Source organism: Miniopterus natalensis, chromosome 19 (assembly GCF_054644295.1).
Source record: "Miniopterus natalensis isolate mMinNat1 chromosome 19, mMinNat1.hap1, whole genome shotgun sequence".
Classification (NCBI taxonomy): Eukaryota; Metazoa; Chordata; class Mammalia; order Chiroptera; family Miniopteridae; genus Miniopterus; species Miniopterus natalensis.
In genome coordinates, this window is record NC_142099.1 from 14,997,700 (window position 1) to 15,019,991 (window position 22,292).

Genomic DNA, 22,292 nt, shown 5'->3' on the forward strand with positions numbered 1-22,292 from the left:
TACTTATTTATGTTATTATGATCTATATAAATGTATATTAATAAAATATATTTATCAATGGTTATCATCTAAAATGGTCTTCTAAGAGTGAATTTCTTGATGGAGATAAGTTCCAGTTACCAACCACAAAATAAGACAGTAAAAAAGATAAAAGGTATAAGTGAAAAATAAATTTAACAACCTATATTGACTGAATCAAATAATGCCTCAACCAAGAGGTTTCATTGTAAGGAAAAAAAAAGCAAATAAAAAATAATGAGATTTTATTTTACTTCAGCATGAAGATGTTTAATGATGTATAAAATAGTTTCCTTAAGTGTGATTTTAAATTTTGATTTATTTTACAAATATTTATAATACTTCCAGTATGAATACAGCCCCATTTGATATGATGGTTCAATGGATGCTTTAACAATGTAATTTTAACTTAAGAATAGCTCTTATAATGTAGAGACCAAGTTTTTTGAAATCCTCTAAATTCCATTAAATACTACGGAATCTTTAATCAAAAGTTAAAAATAATGTTCTGGCTTATTAAATAAACACTAAGTGCAAATTTATGTTGAAACTGAACATGCAACATAATCAAAGAGCTACCAAACTAGTTTATTTGAAGAGAAAGAACGGCCTGGCCTTTCAGAAGCACTAAAGTATAGACTCACTTGGAGTCTTAATGGTGGTACACATGCATGTGCCCCGACCCCCCTCACCCACCTCCTCAACACATGCACACCTTTCTCCTCTGTTTGTTAACATTCTAAATCTTTCTCCCAGGTTTGGCCTTGCAACCACTTACTTGATAAAGTAGGTCACTTAAAAATAAAGAAAGCTCAATAAAATGAATTACAAAGCCGACAAGATTAAACTGATTGCACCGTTTTCATACATTGTAGCTGAAATTCTGCAAATATGCAGTTGGCTATGGTTTGGCATTTAACAGCATGTGATCAGTAAGGAGGAGGAAATTTTATTCTCATTAACTGTTGCAGATTTACTGCAGTGAAAAAGAGCTATGTAACCCGAGATGTGACAGTACAGAAAGATCAAAGCCATGGACTGGAAACTAAATAAACCCTCTGGCTACTTCCTGCAAGGAAAATTCACTTTGGCAATGTAAAACAGAGCCCAGTTAAAAACTACTCTGTTTTATGAGCTGTCATAGCAGCTCAAGTGGTTTGGAACGGCTGAGTTTAGAACATTTTATTTCCTTGTTTTTGTCTTAGATATTTCTGTAAGCAGTTTTATAGACCCCTTCCCCCCCCGCCCCGCCTTTTTAACACAATAACAAAAAAAAGAAGAGAAACTCTTTTCTTTTGGTTGAAACTGAGAAGGTTAACTGCTAAACTTATTAAAGCAGGCAGATCTTCATGTGCACATTCCTTTCTCATTTACTATAGTTTAATATTTTGCTCTTAGATTTATTTGGCAATACATGCTTTAATAATTCATCAGCAATCTGTATAATTCCTATTCAAAATAAGTGCAAATCAGTTTACAGAGCCCACGTGGCTCATATCTGAGGGGTGAGCTATTGGTAATAGCACATCTGGAAGGACTATAGAGAATATGGGAATTAATTAATATTACATTTAAAATCCCATAGGTTCTTGGTTTCATCTGTTTTTTCAAAAAATATTTAAGAAAAAATATTTGGCTTAACATTTCTAACATAAAATTTTAAAAATTGTTCATAAATACTTAAATCACATTGTTAAGTCAATCAAAACACAGACAGGCTAGAATAAATCAACCTTAAATTAGAAAATATTCCTGAGTTTAGGAGTAAGCTCAGTATCACTGAATCCAGACTTAAATGAAACAAAAGATGACATGCTCTCTTTTCCTTTCTTTCTTATTTTCTTGGATGGGTGGTGGTGCTTATCAATCAAATTGCTTATAATTTTGTTCTTATCATTAGAATGTGACTAAGCAAGCCTTTATAATGACAATTTCCATACCATTCCCTTAAAAAACCCCAAAAAAACCTCATAATTGTTTTGAAAATAAAAGCATTCCATAGGTCAAATATGTTATAAAAGCAGTCATCTTTGCTGAAGGACTTTCTATTTTCTTCCCATTTAAATTTACAACTAATTTTTATATATCTGCACAGCCAACAAAAATGCACTTAATACATATAAAAATGTATGAACTTTAACACTAGATAATCACTCCTAAACGGTGGTGATATAATTAACTTCTCAGTCACGACTGGATTAACTCCCACGCCATTTCTTCTAGGATTAACTCCCACGCCATTTCTTCAAAGCTACACTGCAATTGATGTGTTAACATTTTATAGGATCTAGTCATATTCAGATTACTTTTTTATTTATAGACTCAGTTATGCTGAATTTCTTCTCCTAAATAAAGTCCTAAGAAAGTGACAATACATTCTATTTTAAATCTGGTTTTCTCTGGGAGCACCTTTGGACTTATTATACAGCTAATGTGTAAGTCCCCCCAAACTGCTCAGATCACCAGACCAAAGATTAACACAAATTTCATGAGGGCAGTTCTGTTATCAACTTTTCTTCCTTTTAAATTTCAAAGGAAAGTAAATCACTTAAAATATTTTTCCAAGCCAGTAGTATAATTTCCCTAGGATAAAACATCTTCCCAAGTTTCCAGAATTCTAAGCCTTGATTTTTGACTTCTATTTCTATATTTCAGTAAAGTTTACAATTTGCTAATGCTGATGTGTGATAATCTAATAAAATTTGGCCTTAAAAGTTATAGGCCCAATTTGCTAATAAAACCTAATTCAATTCTCCTTGGGAAATGCAAATCATTAGTGTCCAAGCAGAGAACCAAATTTCTTTGCCTTTTCAAGCCTAGAAAGAACTTGTCTCTATAAAAAACAAATAAGACTAATATATAAGGATTCATTTATAGGCACAAAACAATAGCATCCTGTATATAAACATGAACACTGGTTAGTTAGCCAAACAAAGGACTTGCCCTTCAGACGGAGATTATCCCACTCATTTCATTCTCATTTGTTTATACAAATGGGTTAACCTGCAGAGGACTTTATGACCTAACCACTTAGGACTGGTCTCATGGTAGTGAACTAATAATTAAGGTGTTAATACATTTGTAGCAACCTTCCTCTATTCTGAAGCACCAATTTGCAATAAACCATGTCAAATATACTAAGGCAAAATAGGTAAACAACATGTCATACAATGAAACCTACATATCTTACTCTGGACTGTAGTAACATTTGTTCTAAAACTTTCTAGGCACAGTTCACTGTGAGACGAGACGAAGACAACGGATTGGCATTTGGAGGCAGTAATGGTGTAATCCTAAGAGTGCTGGCTCTCACCAAGCTTAAAGGCTTCACTGTTTAGTAACTTCTGGTTTGGGGCTTGTCCCTTAAAAATCCCTTAGACTTAATTTCTCTATTTGTTAAAATAGGGACAATACTACTACTCTTTGCCTTATCTACCTCACACACCTGCTGGTGATCAAATGAAACACATGATGATGTAAATGCTAGCTAAATGCAAGTTATTAGTCTTTCTATACTTACATTTAGACGCCAAAAAAGCCTTAAACATTGTATTCTTTCAAACTTTTAGAAGGTTCCTAAGACATTTTCTGAAGTAATAAAAAAAGAACTGGCAGAATTGCTATGGGAGTATTTAGAAAGAAAATGTGATTTGATATAAGGATTATGTTAGAACAAGAGTCTCAGCGTGAAAACCACTGGTTTGATTTTCTAGTTAGAACTGTGTTTATGGCTCTGCCATTCTTGTTCTGTTTTCACCATCCCACGAGTTTGGGAGTAAAATGGCCACTTCTTACCTCAGATATAATTTTCCCTGTCATATAGTACTATTTCTTATGAATGGTTATATCACTTCACGAAACTGTACCACTCATTTCTGATTGGTTAATACAGATGAAAGTGGGAAGAACTTAAAACTGTTTCTATTGATTATACCTTCGTATAGCACTTATAACTGAACTTGAAATACATGCTTTACTTAAAACAATGCCATGTGGATAACCAAATATAATTGTAATAAAAATGTGCAGAGATTTGGGTATTTTCAGATCAAGTAATATATTCTGCGACTTTAAAAAGTAAACAGAATACTGTCATGTTACTCAACCCTGCTGTTTCTATAAAGAGGTTATAGAACACTCTATGTGTTTTAATCATGGTTTAACAAAATTCCACTGAAACAGAGAAGCAACTCTTGCAAATCTCCCAAACCAAATACAGTCCAGAACAAGCATTAGGGAACCTATGCAAATCAAGAACTAAGAGGAAATAAAATGTCTAACAGTGCCTTGCATAAGTGCTCAGTAAGTTTTTTTTTTTTTTTTAAATTTTATATATTGTTTGATAATAGACTTGACTTAAAAAAATATATTTACATGTTAAGATTTAATAAAAAATCTGTTGTCATAATGTTTTCATACATTCAAATGAATATAAATGGAATGACTAAATGTTCCAAACATACTGTGGACTTTCACTACTGGAATTACAGATATGGCAGCGATATACTCAATTTTACATTATCAAAATATCATAGGTGAATAATGTTTTTTTCATCAAAAAATAATTTTCAATAAGAAAGCAGCAAACTATAAAGTGTCTGTGGTCAACTCTTAAAAAAGTGAAGAATTTTATGTTAAGTGAAGATCTGTTGCTAAATGTATCTATTTGTGCCTATTTTGACTTTCATACTGACTTAAATCAGAACACTGATATAATATAATCTAACACGTGGACAAAATCATGTGGCATAAAAGTAGGTGCTGAAAATAATGTTTATTCCACAATTAGGTAAGTGTACCTCACTACACTCAATGGTTCTGTTTTCTTGACATACAATCATTTATTTGTTTATGCAGGATTTATCTTTGGTTACTTCATAAGGATAAAGTCTTAGAAATGAAGTTATAGACTGAAAGGAAGTGAACAATTTAAGGTTCCTGTTCTCTGTTACCAAATACATCCCACAACGATTTCATCCATTTAAATGCCTTCAGGAGGTGATCAGAATACCTCTTTGCTTCAATACATGGGTATTAGCATTAAAAAATCCTTGGCAATTGATAGGTAAAATAGAATTTGGATGCTTTATTTTGTAACCACTGTGTCTGGAAAAATTATGGAAGTTAAGAGGTGTTTTTTTTTTAAAGGTTTCATGAAGCATGTTCTCTATTGAGAAAAATAAAAGACATTAATAAGTAACAAAAAGGCGATGTTTATTTTGATAAAAATTTAATAATACACTAAATAAAGCAGTGTTTTAGTTAATGATTATCTTTAAAAGATTTCATAAGTATTTGCCAATACATTTAGTTCTTACAATACTGAGGAACAAATGCTTGGTCTCAATTTCTTTCAAAGGAAATATTTCCTGAAGGTCCTTTTCACTTTTTTTGGATCCTTTAATATAGTGCCTGTACTACTGCCACAGTGATAAAGGTCACTAAAACTTAAACTGTTAGAACAAATGGGAGAGTTTGGGTTATCTATTAAAAATGGATAAAGGACTTATCAAAGAAGGGACTTTATAGGCATATTTACTTTCAATATAAAAGAAATTTTGGATTGGCCAAATTAAGGGTTGTAACAAAGAACAATTTCATTTCTTTTTTGCGTAATTGTTTTGAAATAATCTCATCGAATGGAGTTCTAGAAATAATATGTAGTTTGTAAACACTACACAATGTGTTTTAGACAGGGAATATATGATTTTGAGGTGCTTCTCTCAAGTGAAAAAACTGAGTAAATAGCTGAGTATAATCAAGGTGCCTAATAGCTACAGAAATGTCTGGTTTTTACAGGTGGAGTCCTTGTCTTAGGTAAAATTATACATTTAAAAATTTGAATGAAAGATTATTTCTTATATATTAAGGAAATACGTAATTTGTTACATCTATTCAGCATGATTTTTAAAAGTAAAACTAACATTTCAACTGATTTAATGTTTGAAAAAAATAGAGTGAACAAAATTAAAAGGTGCGTATTTGTAATATATAATTCATATAATGCACAGAAAAGGTCATGCCAACGTATTCTGAGAAAAAAGGAAGAAGAAACAGGCTGACAGACACAGAAAAATGAAAGTATAAGAATCAGAGGGCTCAGATAACGACACATCTAGTTCATTCCAGGCTCTAGTGAAATGGTCAGTGAATGACATCACTGTGGCAACTACAAAGAAGAACTCCAGGCCCTCCCTCTGAAAAACACTGTTCAAAGCCCCAAGGAAACCTAAGCAGCCTCTGTAATTTTTTTCCAGTTTATGAAAATTGGATTCCTATAAAAGAAAAATGGACCATTTTTACTGCAACAAAAACTGATTTGTAAAAGCTGGAAGCAGTTTAAAAATACTCAACATGAGGTTCTTGTTAGTCTTGAAAAGTAAGAGTTATAATAAAAACGGTCCAAAAATATGGTATGGATGCATGGTAAAAAGGGGGAGAAAAGCTAGCCTTACTCCTATTATTTTTAATTAGCTTCAATAGCAAGTTCCACTTCACTTTTAACACCAGTTCAGATTTGGGGAGGGGAAGATTTACATCTGACCTCTGGGATTGGCAACTCTATAGCTAATGCCTTGGAGCCCTAATGTATTTTGCATTACCTCTAAATGTCGGGAAATTCTGGCGCCCAGAGGTTCAGGCTGATAGTGACGCATGTCTAAAACCCAGGATTCGCAGTCCAACTGCCACATCTATTTTAGCAGACATCCAGTCTCCCGTGTAGAGTGGGATAGATGAGTTTCCAATTTTCAGCATTTCCATTTACACTGCCTTGCTGTGTTACAAAGACGCAGGCCTCCGGGCTAAAATGGGCCCCTGACTGGGGCTGTAAGGAAAGGACGAATGTGAACTGCTCTCTAAGTCTGGCTTGGTTTCCTCATTTTATCAGATACGTCCTATTACTAAATCTTGCCATTTTAGGAAGAAAGTGAAGGGTTTTTCTTTAAACAATTAAAAAAAAAACTCTTAGGAAAATTAGAAATTTATTCTTTACCTTGCAGGAAGTTGGGATCATCTATTTGACCTGAACACCATGACACTGATATGTTAAAACCCGCAAAGACTGAAAAGCCATAAATACTGTCTAAAGAGCGCGTCACCTGTCACTGCCATATTATTTCATGTTAAAATTAAAACAATGATAATGATTAAAAATTCACATTTTATACATTAATTTTTTTATTATTCTTTTTTCAGATAACTTGACAGTGCTTACCTATTAAAGATATATGAAAAGAAAGAGGGAAAGAATTTTTAAGTCATTTGGACAATTTCCCTATTTAAAAAACAACTTAAAATATATAACACTTCCTCTTTTTAAAAGTATTTAAATATCAGCTTTTTCAATATTCAAAATTCAACCAAGACATTCTTCATAACTAACCCAAGTTCTTCATGTTGCCATTAAGTCAGCTTGTTCCGTCTCCACAGTGAAAGTGAAGACAAGAGTTCAACATCCTGCTTATAGTTCTTAAGAAACACTCCTATTTGCTTAAAATCAGTTAAAATAAAAATTTTCCAAAGAAGTATTTTAAGTCAATGTTGTTTGCTCTAATAGGCTTTAAATTTACCTATTGGATATCAGAAGCTGAAAGGTAGCCATTAGTTTAAAATTTCACATCTGGGACATTTTGTGGCAAAATTTTCATGCCAAAATATGTGAATAATTATGTAGCAATTTAAAATACTTAAATCTTTACAGAATTAAAAAATAAGCCAGATAAGATCTATGGTTTGTTACTATCAAAGAAGAGCACAGAAATCCTATTAGAAGAGAACCCTAACCAATCAAAAACGACTGAATAAAAGCCAGAGTAAATGATCCCAGAGGAGGAAATGCAGACAGAACCACCAAGTCTGGGCTAGGCTTCTCTGCATCTCCGCTGATCCAACTGAGAGTCCCTTCTTATTTGATCTATTACCTACAAAAGAACCCTAAGGAAATTCATTGTAAATTATTTCTCCTGGAAATAAAAAAAGAAAACGATACAGTTATGTGATTTAAGGCCTGAAAAATTACAAAGGACAAGAGATGAAAGACTTAACTTTCTCAGGGGAAGTTCTTTTTAAAGGGCAAACAATTCTCAAATCAAAATGATTATAATATATAAGTATATCACTCTTGATTTGAAAATAGTCTATAGTACGTTTTATTAACTAATCCTTTAAGCCAACATTACTGTGATGTGCCTTTTATGATATAAAAGACACTATTTAAATATTTTTACCTTTGTAAAGGAACTGAAGGTACAAAGGTAAGAGAGTTTTCCCAGTCATTTTTAAAGAGTTATTAACAGAATTAAGAAATAAAACCCTGAAATCTTTGGATGGAGTGCATAACAGTCACTGAGTACAGTTGTCGCTCAAATGGCTTATTGTTTTATAAAATAACTATTTTTGAAAACCAGAAATGAGAAATTTTGCTGAACTAAGCTCGTAAGTCCATTGTTTTGTATATTCAATTTTAATGAAAATGCTCAGGTTCGTAAAAATCACATAATTATATAAAAAATGAAAGCAAGTCTTTCTCGAATAAGTAATGAATAAATCAGTATTGTCTGCTTTCTTTAGATTGGCGATTGGCAGTATCTGAAGGAGGTACAAAAATGCTTTCTTCACAGCGAAACATAAATGGTAGAATAATTAACCTTGTAAATGCCATCAGCAAAATCTTCCATATAAATATTAGGATTATAAACCCAAATGATTTCTTCCTTTTCCAATTATGTTTTAGAAAACATTTGTGCAGGGAACTGTCCCACGATGGGAGTATAGTAGTTATAATGATTAAACAGAGCCTCTATTTAAATAATTATAGCTAATATAGACAGAAACATCAGAAGTAATCAAAAGCCATATGCTTTCTGGTATGTAACCATGTTTAACTTTTATTTCCTAAGGCAAGGAGTTTCTTACCATGATAATCCAGTACACTAATAAAACTATTTCTAAAGTGCTATTATTTACTTAAAGTCCACTACAGAATACTGAACTACATATATCGCATTTCATGTAATACAACGTTTTCCACCATGCTTTAAAACTTTGAGTCCTGACCATCAAAATGAGTTGTGAAACTAATATAGTGGGTTGCAATGTGCATTTCAAAAATAAAATAATAGAACAGAATGTCATTGTGTATTATAGATAGTAACAGTAATTGCTGTTTTAAGAAATTTTTGTTCTACATTATATACAGGTGTATACATATAGATAAAAAAATGTGTATGTGTGCACTGGGTTGCAATATGAAAGGAATTTCTTAATGGGGTTGTGGTAAAAAAAAAAAACACACCAAAAGCTCAGAGGTCACCATAGTATGCTATGTTTCCTTCCAAATTAGGCATCATGTTTGAAAGAACATAAGTTATGGAGACATATAGACCAGATTTCAAATTACTTCCTGTAATATCCTATAGTGTGAGTTGGTTACTTAAATTATTAGAGCCTTGATTTCTTCATCTGTAAAATGGCTATAACAATACTTGCCTTAAAACATTGCTGGGAAGGTTAAAATAAATATGATGAGTATTTGTAGAATAGATTATATACAACAGATGATTAATAATGGCTGTAATACTGTTGGATCAAATGGCTTATTATAAGTCATCAATAAGAGTTATAAAATATTAGTCATAATTGTATTCTTTCAAGTAAAAAATGCATAAACACATCTTCCAAACAGAAAATAGTTCATGTTAATGAAAAGTGCCATTTTATAAGAAGAAATTAAATAAATAATTTAAAGAAAAAATAGTCTTAATGGCAAATAAGACTACAGCTATTCATTTGAGACTAATTTAATGTGAAATTTCAACGATCAGCCTAAATTCAAATATTATGCCTCCAGGAATGATATGAAGGAGAAAATACTGTTTATACATTCTGGTAAAATTTTATAATTGTAGAACAATGCTGATATGTCAGATTTCTTTTCCTTTAAATATTTTATTTGCATGCCATTCAAGGAGGAAAAGTTTTTAATCAAAGCATTAACTTGCTAAGACAGTGTTGTCTGAATAATTGTTAAAGTACACGTATTGTGTTCTTTATTTTATTTTATAGGCTTTGGAAAACAATCTGGGTTCATAAATTTGACAAAAGTACTGTCTTTTTCAATAGAAAACCTGGATTTTCCAAAGCGATGAAGCATATATGTTTTTCAGATCTGTGATTTCAATTTTTTTGCAAAGAAAATGTGGCTTCATAAATTAATTTAAAATCAAGCAAGCACAATCTTGAAAATATTAAGTATTTTTTCCTCTTTAACGAAAAAAGAAAAATGAGAAATGATAAGAATTCTAGCTTTTAAATACAAGGGAAACATATATTAGATTTGGAAAGGTTGTTTACCTGCCAGGAAATGAATGCTGCCCAACTATATCTCCATTTTGAAGGTGATAATCATTGAAGAAATCTGGACTTAGGGCTCCTTCAGAGGTAATTAATCCATCTAGAAAAAAGGAAAATGGTAACTAGTAAAACAGACTTGTAGGGACTAAAAAAGGAAACTATTCTATCAAGCAACACAACAGAAAATAACCCGCATATTTAACCTGGAAAGAAAGATGTTAGCATGACATGCTCTCCTCTTGCGAGTGTGAACAGAAGACTACATATGTGTGCTCCTTTACAACAATCCAGCACAACGCTCAAACGTTTACTGAGCATCTACCATGTGGCAGTACTATATTAGTACAGACCTTGAGTAAGACCACCTCTGCCTTCAGGGTGCTCACAATGACAAAAGAGAAAGGGGTGAGGCAAGGTAGGGAGGGACAGATAGTAGGATGGTCTAGGCCGAGGAAATAGAATGAGTGAAGACAAGGAGACATTCAATAGCATGGTGTCAGCAAAGTGCAAAACTTTAGTATGTCCCACATTTTATACCCACACAGCTTCATTTGCGTAACATGATTAGGGAATTAGATATTTCAAATAAGTGAATTTCTAAATAAGCAATGCTTGACAAACCTTAAAACACAAACACACAAACTTGGGTTAGAAATCTTTGTAAATATATTTTACACACCCTGTTTTTTTAAAAAGTGTACAGAACATATTTAAGTGGTTCTCGACGACTCAATCCTCATTATAAGCATCAGTTATTATACAGCAGTCCCTAGGTGGTCAGGTACATTTGACTACTTACACTAACTGGCTCTATACCACTATGCTTTCTGAGTTCTTTTCCGTTGACTATAAAGTGCTTCTTTTCCTAAATCCAGGTCTGTATTATTATTTCTTATTGATTTTCGAATAACACTATTTTCTTATTTGCTCCATCTAAGAATCCAGATAACCTATTTTTGATAGAATTTTGAACAAGTTAAGAATAATATGAGGAAAAAAAGATCTAATTTATATTTGTTACTATGCATAGAACAAATATAAATGTATTTTAAGATATGGCTTTTGTAATAACTACTTGGAAAGTTCTGAAGCCTTTTAAAGTTTCCTAGTTTGAAAGTATTCTGGGTTGTTAGGTAACCTCTAGATACATATTGGTTAGGTCACACTCACAACTCTCTTTATAAATTTGGGATATGGTAAGTAAATTACTCAGTCACCAGATGACTATTTTACACCTACCATATGCATAATAATGCTTTCCTTAGTCCTGTGGTCAATACAAAAATTACAAAACCTAATTTCTGTTTTCAAGGATCTTACATTAAGTGAAATAAATGACGAACACTTAAGATGCAATTAAATAATATAGTTCACTAATAAATGATACACAACAGGAATGGTATATGTACCAAATGAGAGCTGGAGACAGAAATGCTGCAGCGAGACTGCCGTGTCCACAGGGCTTAGAGAATTCTGCTTGGGGAGAGAGGGAGGCAGAAGTGTAACTGATTTGAGTCTTGAAATATATGTAAGCATTAATGACAAGATCTGTTTCAGGAGTAAGGATATTAAAAATCAAGTAAATGGAAAAAAATAATAGAGTTGGCAAATGAATAAGTGAGGTGACTTGTGTTTCCATCAGACTCCTGTACTACTCACTTGGTACATGTATCCATAAAGACTTACATTATTACTTAATTGTTGAATTGTTAATGAATACCTTTGTTATCTGTCTTATTACTTTAGTAAATTTAAAATACTTAAGAGGTAGCTTAAAAGTGTCTAATATAATATATTTAGACCAGTTTCTATGTTCTCTAAAAGTTAAAGATTCCATAAATAGAAGACCAGCTAAACAAAAAAAAAGTTAAAAAAAGAAAAGAAATTGTGGGAAATGTCAAGATACCACAGAGAGTTGAGCAGCTAAAAAAAAATAAATTTATATGAATCTAACACTTTGTGAAAGTGTGGCTAAAATTAATAAGGTTAAGGCCACAAAAATCAACAAGCTCCTCTGTTAAATTAAAACCAAATAATTGAGGATCAGAGTTTAAGAAATCTGCCAACTTCAGAGGAACGAAGCTAAGTAAAATGCCAAAATAAAATGTATGCCACAGTTTGAAAATGAAGACAAAGATATTCAGCATGCCAGTAGAAGCAGAGATTCTACATTCGTATAAATACAACTAAATAACAAGATACCTGAATTATATTTTAAAAGTTTTTACATGAAATGTGACCTAGTGAAGTGAGCCAGGTTAGGAAGAAATTAAATAGAAAACTCTTGTCAAATTCACAACATTGTCATTTTGATTCAGAGCTCCTGTCATCTTCAAAGGGAAAAATGGGGAGAAAAGGAGAAATGGAACACAGAGCAGACTACAAACTGGGAGCTCATCAAGCAGATCAAACTAAATATTTTTCAGTTTAAAGATTCAGCCAGAAGTTTTATAAACCCAGAATACAACTAGTTTAACATTATAATAGGCCTGATATTATGTAAGTAAAACAGAGAAAATTTATACTTCTGACCTTGTTTTTTAATACTTCTAGGACACTGCAATTCACTCTGTGAACCACAGCTTCTACAGTGCACTTAATGGCTTGACAAAAGCTAGGCAACTCTGACATGTGAGCAATCTTTCTTCACTAGAATTTATTTATAACTTCATAAAGTTAAATTATACCTTAAATTAAACCCTCCACTCAAGCACCCCAACTTCTTCGGAACTATCTGTTTCTCAGCATTCTGAATCCAAAAGTAATTGTTTTCTAGAAATACTACAGGGGAATAATTTATTCTTGATGACAAACTCCAGATAAATCTACAAGTGTCCTTCTCAGGCCTTGTTGCTTCAAAGGTAGCAACAAGGAACCGGAGAATTTCTTGTCCCATTTAAATAACCAGAGAACAAACAGAAGACAGGTGACATATACCAGAGCACATTGTAAGCTGCAGAGCATTACTTACATTTAGGTTATTAAATTATATGAGGTCTTTATACCATGGTTACATACAACACACCTTTCTGTGGTGTTCTGAGTAATGATGGTAAATATGGTTATGACTAAAAGGGGTAGGTACTAGAATGAGGGTGAAATCAAAGGAAATTGGTCAGCACAGGTAATTTATCAGCCTTCTGATTTCTGAGTCAGTTAAAAAACTGGAGTATACACATTGTGAACAAAAGAAAAAAATACAAAAACATTACCTTCTTATACATTGTTACTGAAATAAACTTTATTTTTTAAAGTCAAATGAAAACGTAATATTGGACTCTTTGGTGAACTAATTAAAAGTGAAATTGTGGTTGCGTGGGAGAAAACATATCAATAATGGAGAAAAAGAAGTGACTAAAATCGACGAATTATGACTTACTTGGCTGCCTCTGATAAGACACATTGCAGAAACACGTACGTAAATGCAAACTACAGTATTACAATGATTCTGAGGCAGAAGCAAACCATTTTAAGATTCGTATTCCAGAAATATATTTACATGTCAAATGCTAGGAGTAAGATTCACCACAGTTGATGAACAGCAACAAAAAGGTAAAAAGTGATTTAGAAGTGTGCAGTAGCAGTACAGTTTCACTATGAGCCATAATATGCTTCCTCTGTGGGTAAAAGTTCTAAAGCAAACAGCGTAATTTTCATGACAGAAAAGGAAGTTAATCAGTGGTTACAATCATAATAATTTTAGACTCTAAGGAAAAAATACCGTAACTAAAGGAAATGCCAGATTCCTATTTCATATGACAATACTAAGATCCTTTAAAAAAAAATAAAAGCAAGAGAGAAACAGATACATTGGGACATATTTAACAGTTTGAATATATAGAAGGCAATACTAATGACTAACAAGTAGCAAATGATATTTCATTTAAAGTAAAAGATAAGACTCAGGGAATTATGGGCCACTTAACTTAACCTCTGTGGCTAAAAAGCTACCAAACCTGCTTTTATTGGAAGAAGCCTAAAGTTTCATGGAAATCCAGGGACTTAAATAAGATGGCTTTCAAATCTGTAGTATTACAAATTTCTCTGAAGTTTCTGAAGATACAACTGCACACAATAAGAGACAAAAGGCTGGCGTTATCCGGATTTCCATGACACACATCAGAGAGATACAACAGAGACTGATTTAGTAGATGAACTACTCATGGAGAATGAACTAGGTAAAATAATTAATAAACTAAAAAACAGATGGCTCGATATATAGAACTATATCTTTAAATTCACAGCAATGTAATCTCCACTGTCAAATGTCCACCATATCATCAGGCTACAGGTATTAAAAAACCACCATGAGTATAACAAATGATAATATTTCAACCCCTCAAACGCTTAAATTTATTTATTTTTCCATCAGTGGTAGCTGTTTCTAAATTTTGATATATAAAAATATATTTAATTTAGATTTTTACAAAAGCCTAAGTAGTAAATTTTAATTATAAAATATCTTACATAAAAATGTTTATGATTTTCATTTAAGAGGTTAATTTAAATAAATTAATTTTGGAAATATGCTTTAACTTTTTAGAAATATGTTTTAAAATTATAATTGTATTAAAACAACAAAGTTGAATACTGTGCTGGTTAAAAGTTTTACTCAGTTTTGAAAACTGTGATTCACACTGAAAAGTAGCTATCAATCTTCAAAGCAAGAAATCTGATTCCAAGAAATTCTGATTTCTATTAACAAAAATTCATATCATATATATTTTACATCAGTTTACTTCATGAATATCTGAATATGTAAGGAACAGCTGCTTGCCATTACAGAATGAAGAAATTTTGGTTGGTTGAAATTAATGATCTACACCATCTGGTTTGAAACACAAAGCAGTATTTCATAACTACTGTAAAGTTCAGTTAGGAAGAAATCTATTTAATTTTCAAAGTAAAGTATCAATTTTCCAGGATTCAAATATCTATATCAAATATAAAAAAATGCAGTGTTTATGGGCAATTTGCACAATCCACAATTATGAAAACACATGAATCACTACATAGTAGGAAAAAAGTGAGCCATTAATTCAAATATAATTACTTTCATGCTTTTTATTTCTAATCTGCTACAGATCTTAATTAGAAATCCTTTCCTTCCACTCCTCAACTAAATGGCTTCAATGAAGCAATATTAATAGTGGCAACTGTGAAACACACTAAAAGCCAAAATATGCAAAAACTTACCAATCTTTGTGCCAAACTCATCCCTGGAAAAAGGCAGTATGGCAGAATCAGCAAGGTTATAACATGTAAGATTTACCTTGAAACAGCAGAGTTTAGAGGGAAAACACTATTGCTACGAAGGGCCTACATCATCCCAACCAGTAACCAGAGTTTACTACTTCAAAACTAAAGCAAAACCATGGCAAAATTAGACTGTTAAAATGAAATACAGGGGAAACCAAATATAAGTTAGTAAGGGATACATTTAAAAAAGAAAAATAAATATTACATTTTCAAACAGAAGTCAGAAATCTTGAAGATGTCATTTTAAGTTATATATTCTAGAATGTACTCAATTAAGAGCAATTAATTTTCCTGGCCACAGCCTCTTTTTAATGGAGATCACATAATACAAAAGGAATGATTCTGGAAAAAATAACAGTGAGCTAATAGGTTTGCTTGGTGTGTACTGATGTTACGTCTGAAATCATGAGTAGGAGACATTTATATACTAAGAGAAGTGCTTACAAAGCTTGGGAATGAGCAAAGTTGGCAGATCAAACTAGCTTGCAGACAACTGGTTACCATCTTACCTGAGCTATAGAAAAGGTCAGGTCTTTCGAGAATATCTCCTTCATGGATGTAAGGCTCAATTCGATCATCACCATACAAGTACTGCTCACTCTCATCCATCTGACGACTCTCGACCATCTCCAGCCACTGAGAGTTATGCCAGCGGAATTTTTCACTTTGGATTTTCTTAGCCCATTCTTCATCATATTCCTGTTGAAAACAGAGTCAACTATTACTCCTTAAGCTTCTGAAGGAACTCCCCTGGCACTCAGACAACAGTACTTTTATCTCATGAGAATCTGGGTAGTCTTCATTTGGGTCAGAGGAAACACTTAAAATACCTGTTCATAATTATTTTATATAATAGTCAATAAAAATCAAATACATATATTAAAGACATCTCTGTTTGCATTACCAGTTGCTAATGGCAATGGCAAAAACTGGAAAAGCTTAAATTTCACAAATTCTTTATCATGAGACCTTAGGTAAGGAATCAGACCTCAGCTTCCAAAGAGTTTTGTGGCTATAATTATTTGTGGCACTAATGACAGGTGGGGATGCATTAACATTACATCTTTTGCTATGTCTTTTTGTGTAGATAACACTTTTCAGCAGGAAAAAAAAGCGCTACTAAAGTATTTCTCCTAACTACTGAAATGGTTACTATGGAAAACAAAATAATGTTATATTATTTAGTCATAATTATGTCTTTATATGTCTATCTCCTGTTTCAGCCATGAATTCCTAAGGCGCAAGATGGCCTTGTTAACTGCTGTATCTGATAGCTGTTCACAGAGAACATCGTGCTGAATGTTTTGAAGGACAAAAGGTAAGTTATTATAAACTACAGCTGAACTTATCTAGCTTCCAACTCTTCCCACAGGTTATGGCTACTTCTGACTAATGTATTCACTTAACAGTACCACAGATGGCACAGATGAAAAAAAAGGCTTCAGGTATTTCTTATCCTAATCTTAGGGTTCTCAGTTTCAAATTCCTCTGTCACATCTTTCACAGTTTTGTTTATAGTTATCTAAAAAGGAGTGGGAAAATGCCAGCTAATAGTACCGTCCTCCAATAATCAACACGATTATGATAACTAAGAGGTGGACCAAATATACATTTTAGTCAAATAGCTGAGCAATTTTCATCCAAAGCTGAGGCTCAAGTCAAAAACTGTCATCACAGAATGAATTTCTGGGATGTAAGAATAAGTCTGAAATTTTATAATAAAGGTAATTGTTATTATCTTGTTAATAATTTACCTGTTAAATTTTAAAAGTTTCACAGTATCATTAAATCTCTTAGTGGTGTCAGCTTTCAGACTGTGTGTTCTAACTGTACATCTCTGAAACTATACAGATGCTCCTGTTCAACTGAGGTTGGTGGAGGCAGGAGATATTGGGCTATGGTACTTGCTAATGGCAATTCTGCCACTGAATTATTAAGCTTTCCTTCTTTCTAATAGTTATCTATTATCCTTATTAGTTGTCAATCTATGTCCAAATATAATTATATAAAATTAAATAATATAAAAGTAGAGCTATAATAAACATTATTACATTTTACTTTAAAAATAATAAACATTTATTAATTCAACTGTTATAATTTTAATATTTAAATCACTGAAGATTTTTTACTTGAAGTTATATTTTCAGTGCTAACCTATATTTGAAATTGACAATTTAGATATAAACAATATATCCTAAATCCAAATTCTACTTCTTGTTGGCATGGTTACAGCAATTAGATACAATCATTTAAACAATCATCCAACCATTGATCACAGAAATTGCTCTGATAAAATGAGAAAATGCAGGTAAAGTATTTAGAAAACCTATAAACCTATATTGAAAACACTTAATGTTCACCTTACTGTTTAAGTAACTGAAGTAACAGCCCTCTAAGTTAGGTACTATGAGAAAATGAGGCCCAGAACACTGAGGTAATCTTTCGCAGCAGTGTGGAAACGGCAATTAAACAGAGTAAATGAACACTTGGCAGGGTCACTGTAGACGGATTCTTCAGTGAATGTGTATAATGAATGACCTCCAAGGTCAACTTTCAGCTCTCAGATTCTATGAAGGGGTCGAATTGTTGACCAAGCAATGATATGGGAGGAAGTAGCTTCTGGTCTGGTAAGTATATTACGCACTGTATTCTCAATCATGTTCTCTCTGACCTGGCCACACATGGGAGGGTGTTTGGAAAAAAGGGAGTTGAAAAAATAATAGCACCGAGATGTTGTTACAAGTAGTTTCATTGGCTACAGATTTTAGTGGATCACTTTATTCCAAAATGAAATAAAATACTGTGGTGCTAATTATGCAGAATGGGCACTGTGATTAGCTTTAAAATAATTTAGCCCAAATGCTAAATATAACTTTGAACCTCTTTGAAGTGTATGACTTCAAAAGTACAGTATATTTTTTGGTTCCACATGTGGCATAGTGTATGTGCTCATAGTTAGCTGCAAAAACTATGATTGTCATATTAATTTAAGAATGATCACATATACACTTATAGAAGACAAGGATTAATTTATTGTCCATTAAAATAAAGAATTTAATGCATAAAAAAAAGAAAAATGATATTTTGGGCAAGAAATTCTTCATTCTAACTGTTGTTTTTTTCCTAAAAGATTAGTTATAAGTCACCAAAACTTCCAGGATATGCCTTATAAACCAGAAATCCTATTAAATAAATCTACATTAAATACTGGATGGAACTAATTTAAGTGGTATTGTTTCTTTTATGAATACTAGCTTGTCTCACTTGGCAAAAGGTATAAAACTAACTTTTCATTTTGGTAGAAGAATTTAAAATCTGATGATCTGAATGAAGAAGTATTCAAGAAAGATGATAGAAAAACATATGATTTGACTGTTTTATTACAATTTAAGTTCAAGCATATGGATTCTTAGTGTAAGAACAGGAGTTAAGATCCAGTTAAGTGCCCTGGATGGTGTGGCTCAGTGGCAAAGTGTCACCTGAGCACTTCATTCCCCAGCCATGAAGGCGGGTGAGGAAGACAATCAATCGATGTGTCTCTCTCACAGCGATGTTTCTCTCTCTCTTTCCCTCTCTCTCTCTCTCTGTCTCTCCTCCCATCCCCATTCCCTTCCACTCTCTCTCTGAAAAAAATAATCAATGGAAAAAATATCCTCAGGTGACGATTAACAAAACAACAAAACAAACCAGTCAAATGCCCAAAGCTTATAAAATACAGGGTTTGCTATTCTATTAAGAGTAAAACTTGCCTCTTTACCAATAACTGCAATATCACAGAGGCAGGTATAACTTAAAAAATAAATTCTTAAACCACATATTCATAAAGTGGAGAAAGTAATGCTCTGCACAGACACACACAAAAAATCATGCTTATTCTAGGAGTTATCATCTCACACCCTTCTCATAAGGTTTTACTACTGTAATAATAAAACATATTTAATAAATGTAGAAATGTGTAACAAAGATATTGTTTTCTTCACAAATAGCCCTTCAAATTAAGCCTCTGATCGCCTTTCAAGCTTACAGTAATGTTGTTATTAATGAGCCTAAACATGCATGCCTGAGTTTTTAAGTAGAGACTACCCAGACTCCATTACAGAGATCCAACACGCAAACCCAAATATCCATGAGCATCCCTGGCTAACTTCTGACACGAAAGCTTGACTTGTCAGTGTCCTGGGCACAGACCTACCACCAAATGCAGTGAGACTACCCCCAATACTAATATGAATTCCTTTCGAGTTTTGTCTTCTTCCTTTTATCCATTTATGACTGAATGAACCCACAGGCCCAGGACATCTCTTATTATAAGGCGAAAAAGTTCGAGTAGCAAGGATACAGAATGTACTGTCGTTTTCCTTATTAAAAGTAACTCTATTCTGCTTTTAAATGTTTTGTATAGTAAAGCCCTGGATCTGATTCTCTGTGACTAACAAGGTTAACACATGCATTGCTGTTTACAGGATGCCACAATGAAAACATACGGCTGTCTCTTCAGCTTTTCGGACACAAAACAAAATGAAACAAACAAATGAAAAACCCAGCTTCTCCTTCAAGAAACATGAGACAGCATATGCTATTCTATACCAAGCTGTGGGGTCATTTAGGATATAGAAAATTATGTTTTGCAAAAGATCAAACAATGGTTCCTGATTCTGGCTATAATGACTCCACTACAATGACAAGTGGAGTTTTCACAAGAGGTGACTTTGAGATTTAATACATATGTATGGCTTGTTGGTACAGAGCACAGCGAAGATAACAGCAAAAACCTTGACCAGGCAGTATTGAGACCTTAAAGTCTCAAGCAGCTATACCATGACTTTTTAAAAAACATTTGGAGTATCTCAGTATTGAAAGTTGAAAATTATAAGAAAAAATACCCACAGTCCCTTTACCTAGATAGAACCACAATGAAAAAGAACCAGTTTTCAATGACTTCAGCTCCAGTACTAACAGCTAACTTTGGAAAATATTTTAAAACATATGTATTTTAAATTCAGAGGCTAAGTATCAAACATTATTAAGGTATACTTGTGCCATAAAACTTTGCTCTACCTTGTGATAATACAGCCTCAGGTATTCGAGTGTTTACCAAATATAGAATCTTGGAATGAAGCACGTTTGTTCTGAGAACACAAAATTCGCTTACATAATTCATTTCTTCTTTCCTTAGTAGTAAACACTGGTTAGAGTGAAATGAGATAGTATTGTTTTGCTTGCTTTTGATCTTTATGCTTCTGAAACACTAATTTTTATGTTCCAGGTTTCTTGAAAATAAAATATTTTAGTTAACGGCTGCTGAGTGTCTATTCAGCAAGTATAGTTAATAGGCTAGGACTGTGGCTCCTAGAGTTTTAGACTTTAAGAAAGGTTCAAAAGCAAATGTTGGAGACTGACATTAAATGTAAATCAACTGCTACCTACTATTATAATTTTAGAAAAGAAAGGTCATTTTAACACTAAAAATGTAAGCAAGACAATCTGAAAATAGATAAAATAGACATATTTTCCAAAGACAAAACATGCTAACAATCTTACATTTGCAGCTCCTCCCAGCTGTGGTCTCTGCTTGCCTCTCCCTCACACACACACACCTTTGTTTTGTTTCTTTCTCTTCCGCCTCAGTTAAACGCAGCCGAGGCTTTACCCTACTCCAATGGCCAGCATTCTGGAATCCCAGGCCTCAGCCAGCTTCTATGATAATCTTCAATGAGCAAAGTTTAGTAGCCATGGCAATGCCATAGTTTCTTTGTGCCTCAGAGTCTGAATTAATGTATATTAATATGGCATGGTCTAATGCAAAGAACACTGGGTTGGGAGTTAGGAGACCTGCGTTCTGGTTCCGGCTCTGATACTAAGAGAAGTATCTAACCTTCTAAAGGTATTTTAATATCTTTTGTCTCAGATTCTTCATTTCTAAAATGAAACAAATCTAAGATTTACTCAAGTTCCATTCTATAAACAAAAGTCTATGATTAATACAATTACTTCATAAAGCTGTTGAAATCATTATCCCCCACAACCAAAGAATACTGGCAGTATAAGTTTATTTTACAAAGGTAAATGGCAGCTCTAAATGAATATCTGGTGTCAAAAATTTAATGAATTCAACATTTGTCAATCACATCTATTCCTCAAACCCTTCTGCTCCAAATCTCTACTTCGCTCTTCCATCATTACCCCTCGCTATCGGGAAGTAACTATGGAAATTAAGGGATGTCAGAGTTAAGTCACAGCTAAGACATATAACAATCTGTCAAGCCATTGTGGAAATACTCTAGAAATATACAGGATGTCCCCCCAAAATGTATACGCACACTTTGAATAATGGTAAAGGCAGTGTTTATTAAAATACACTTCAGCCTGGCTGGGTGTGGCTCAGCAGTTGAGTATTGACCTAGGATCCATGTGATTGGGGTTCGATTCCCGGTCAGGGCACATGCCCGGTTGCGGGCTTGATCAATGACTCTCTCATCACTGATGTTTCTGTCTCTCCTCTCCCTCTCCTTTCCTCTCTCTGAAATCAACAAAAAGATATATTTAAAAAAAAAAAATACACTTCATTTTCAGAATTGAGCTACCAACTGTTACAGTGTGTATACATTTTTGGGGGACACTTGTAGTTTATTTCCTCATTTTTGAAATGCTTCTTTTCACAA

At 33.0% G+C, this 22,292-nt stretch overlaps 1 protein-coding gene across 2 annotated transcripts in view; it reads right to left on the minus strand.

Moving 5' to 3' along the window:
* Nucleotides 1-22,292, minus strand: part of KIFAP3 (kinesin associated protein 3) — a 100,738-nt gene that overhangs the window by 16,784 nt on the left and 61,662 nt on the right. The window contains exons 18-21 of one of the 2 annotated variants that reach the window (XM_087827751.1): nucleotides 16,140-16,329; nucleotides 10,372-10,471; nucleotides 6,373-6,380; nucleotides 626-645 (exon numbers count right to left, since the gene is read on the minus strand). In XM_087827751.1, the coding sequence (XP_087683877.1) occupies nucleotides 626-645; nucleotides 6,373-6,380; nucleotides 10,372-10,471; nucleotides 16,140-16,329 (318 nt within the window). The remainder of the gene's footprint in view (nucleotides 1-625; nucleotides 646-6,372; nucleotides 6,381-10,371; nucleotides 10,472-16,139; nucleotides 16,330-22,292) is intronic. The other variant, XM_016221445.2, reaches the window with a different exon arrangement.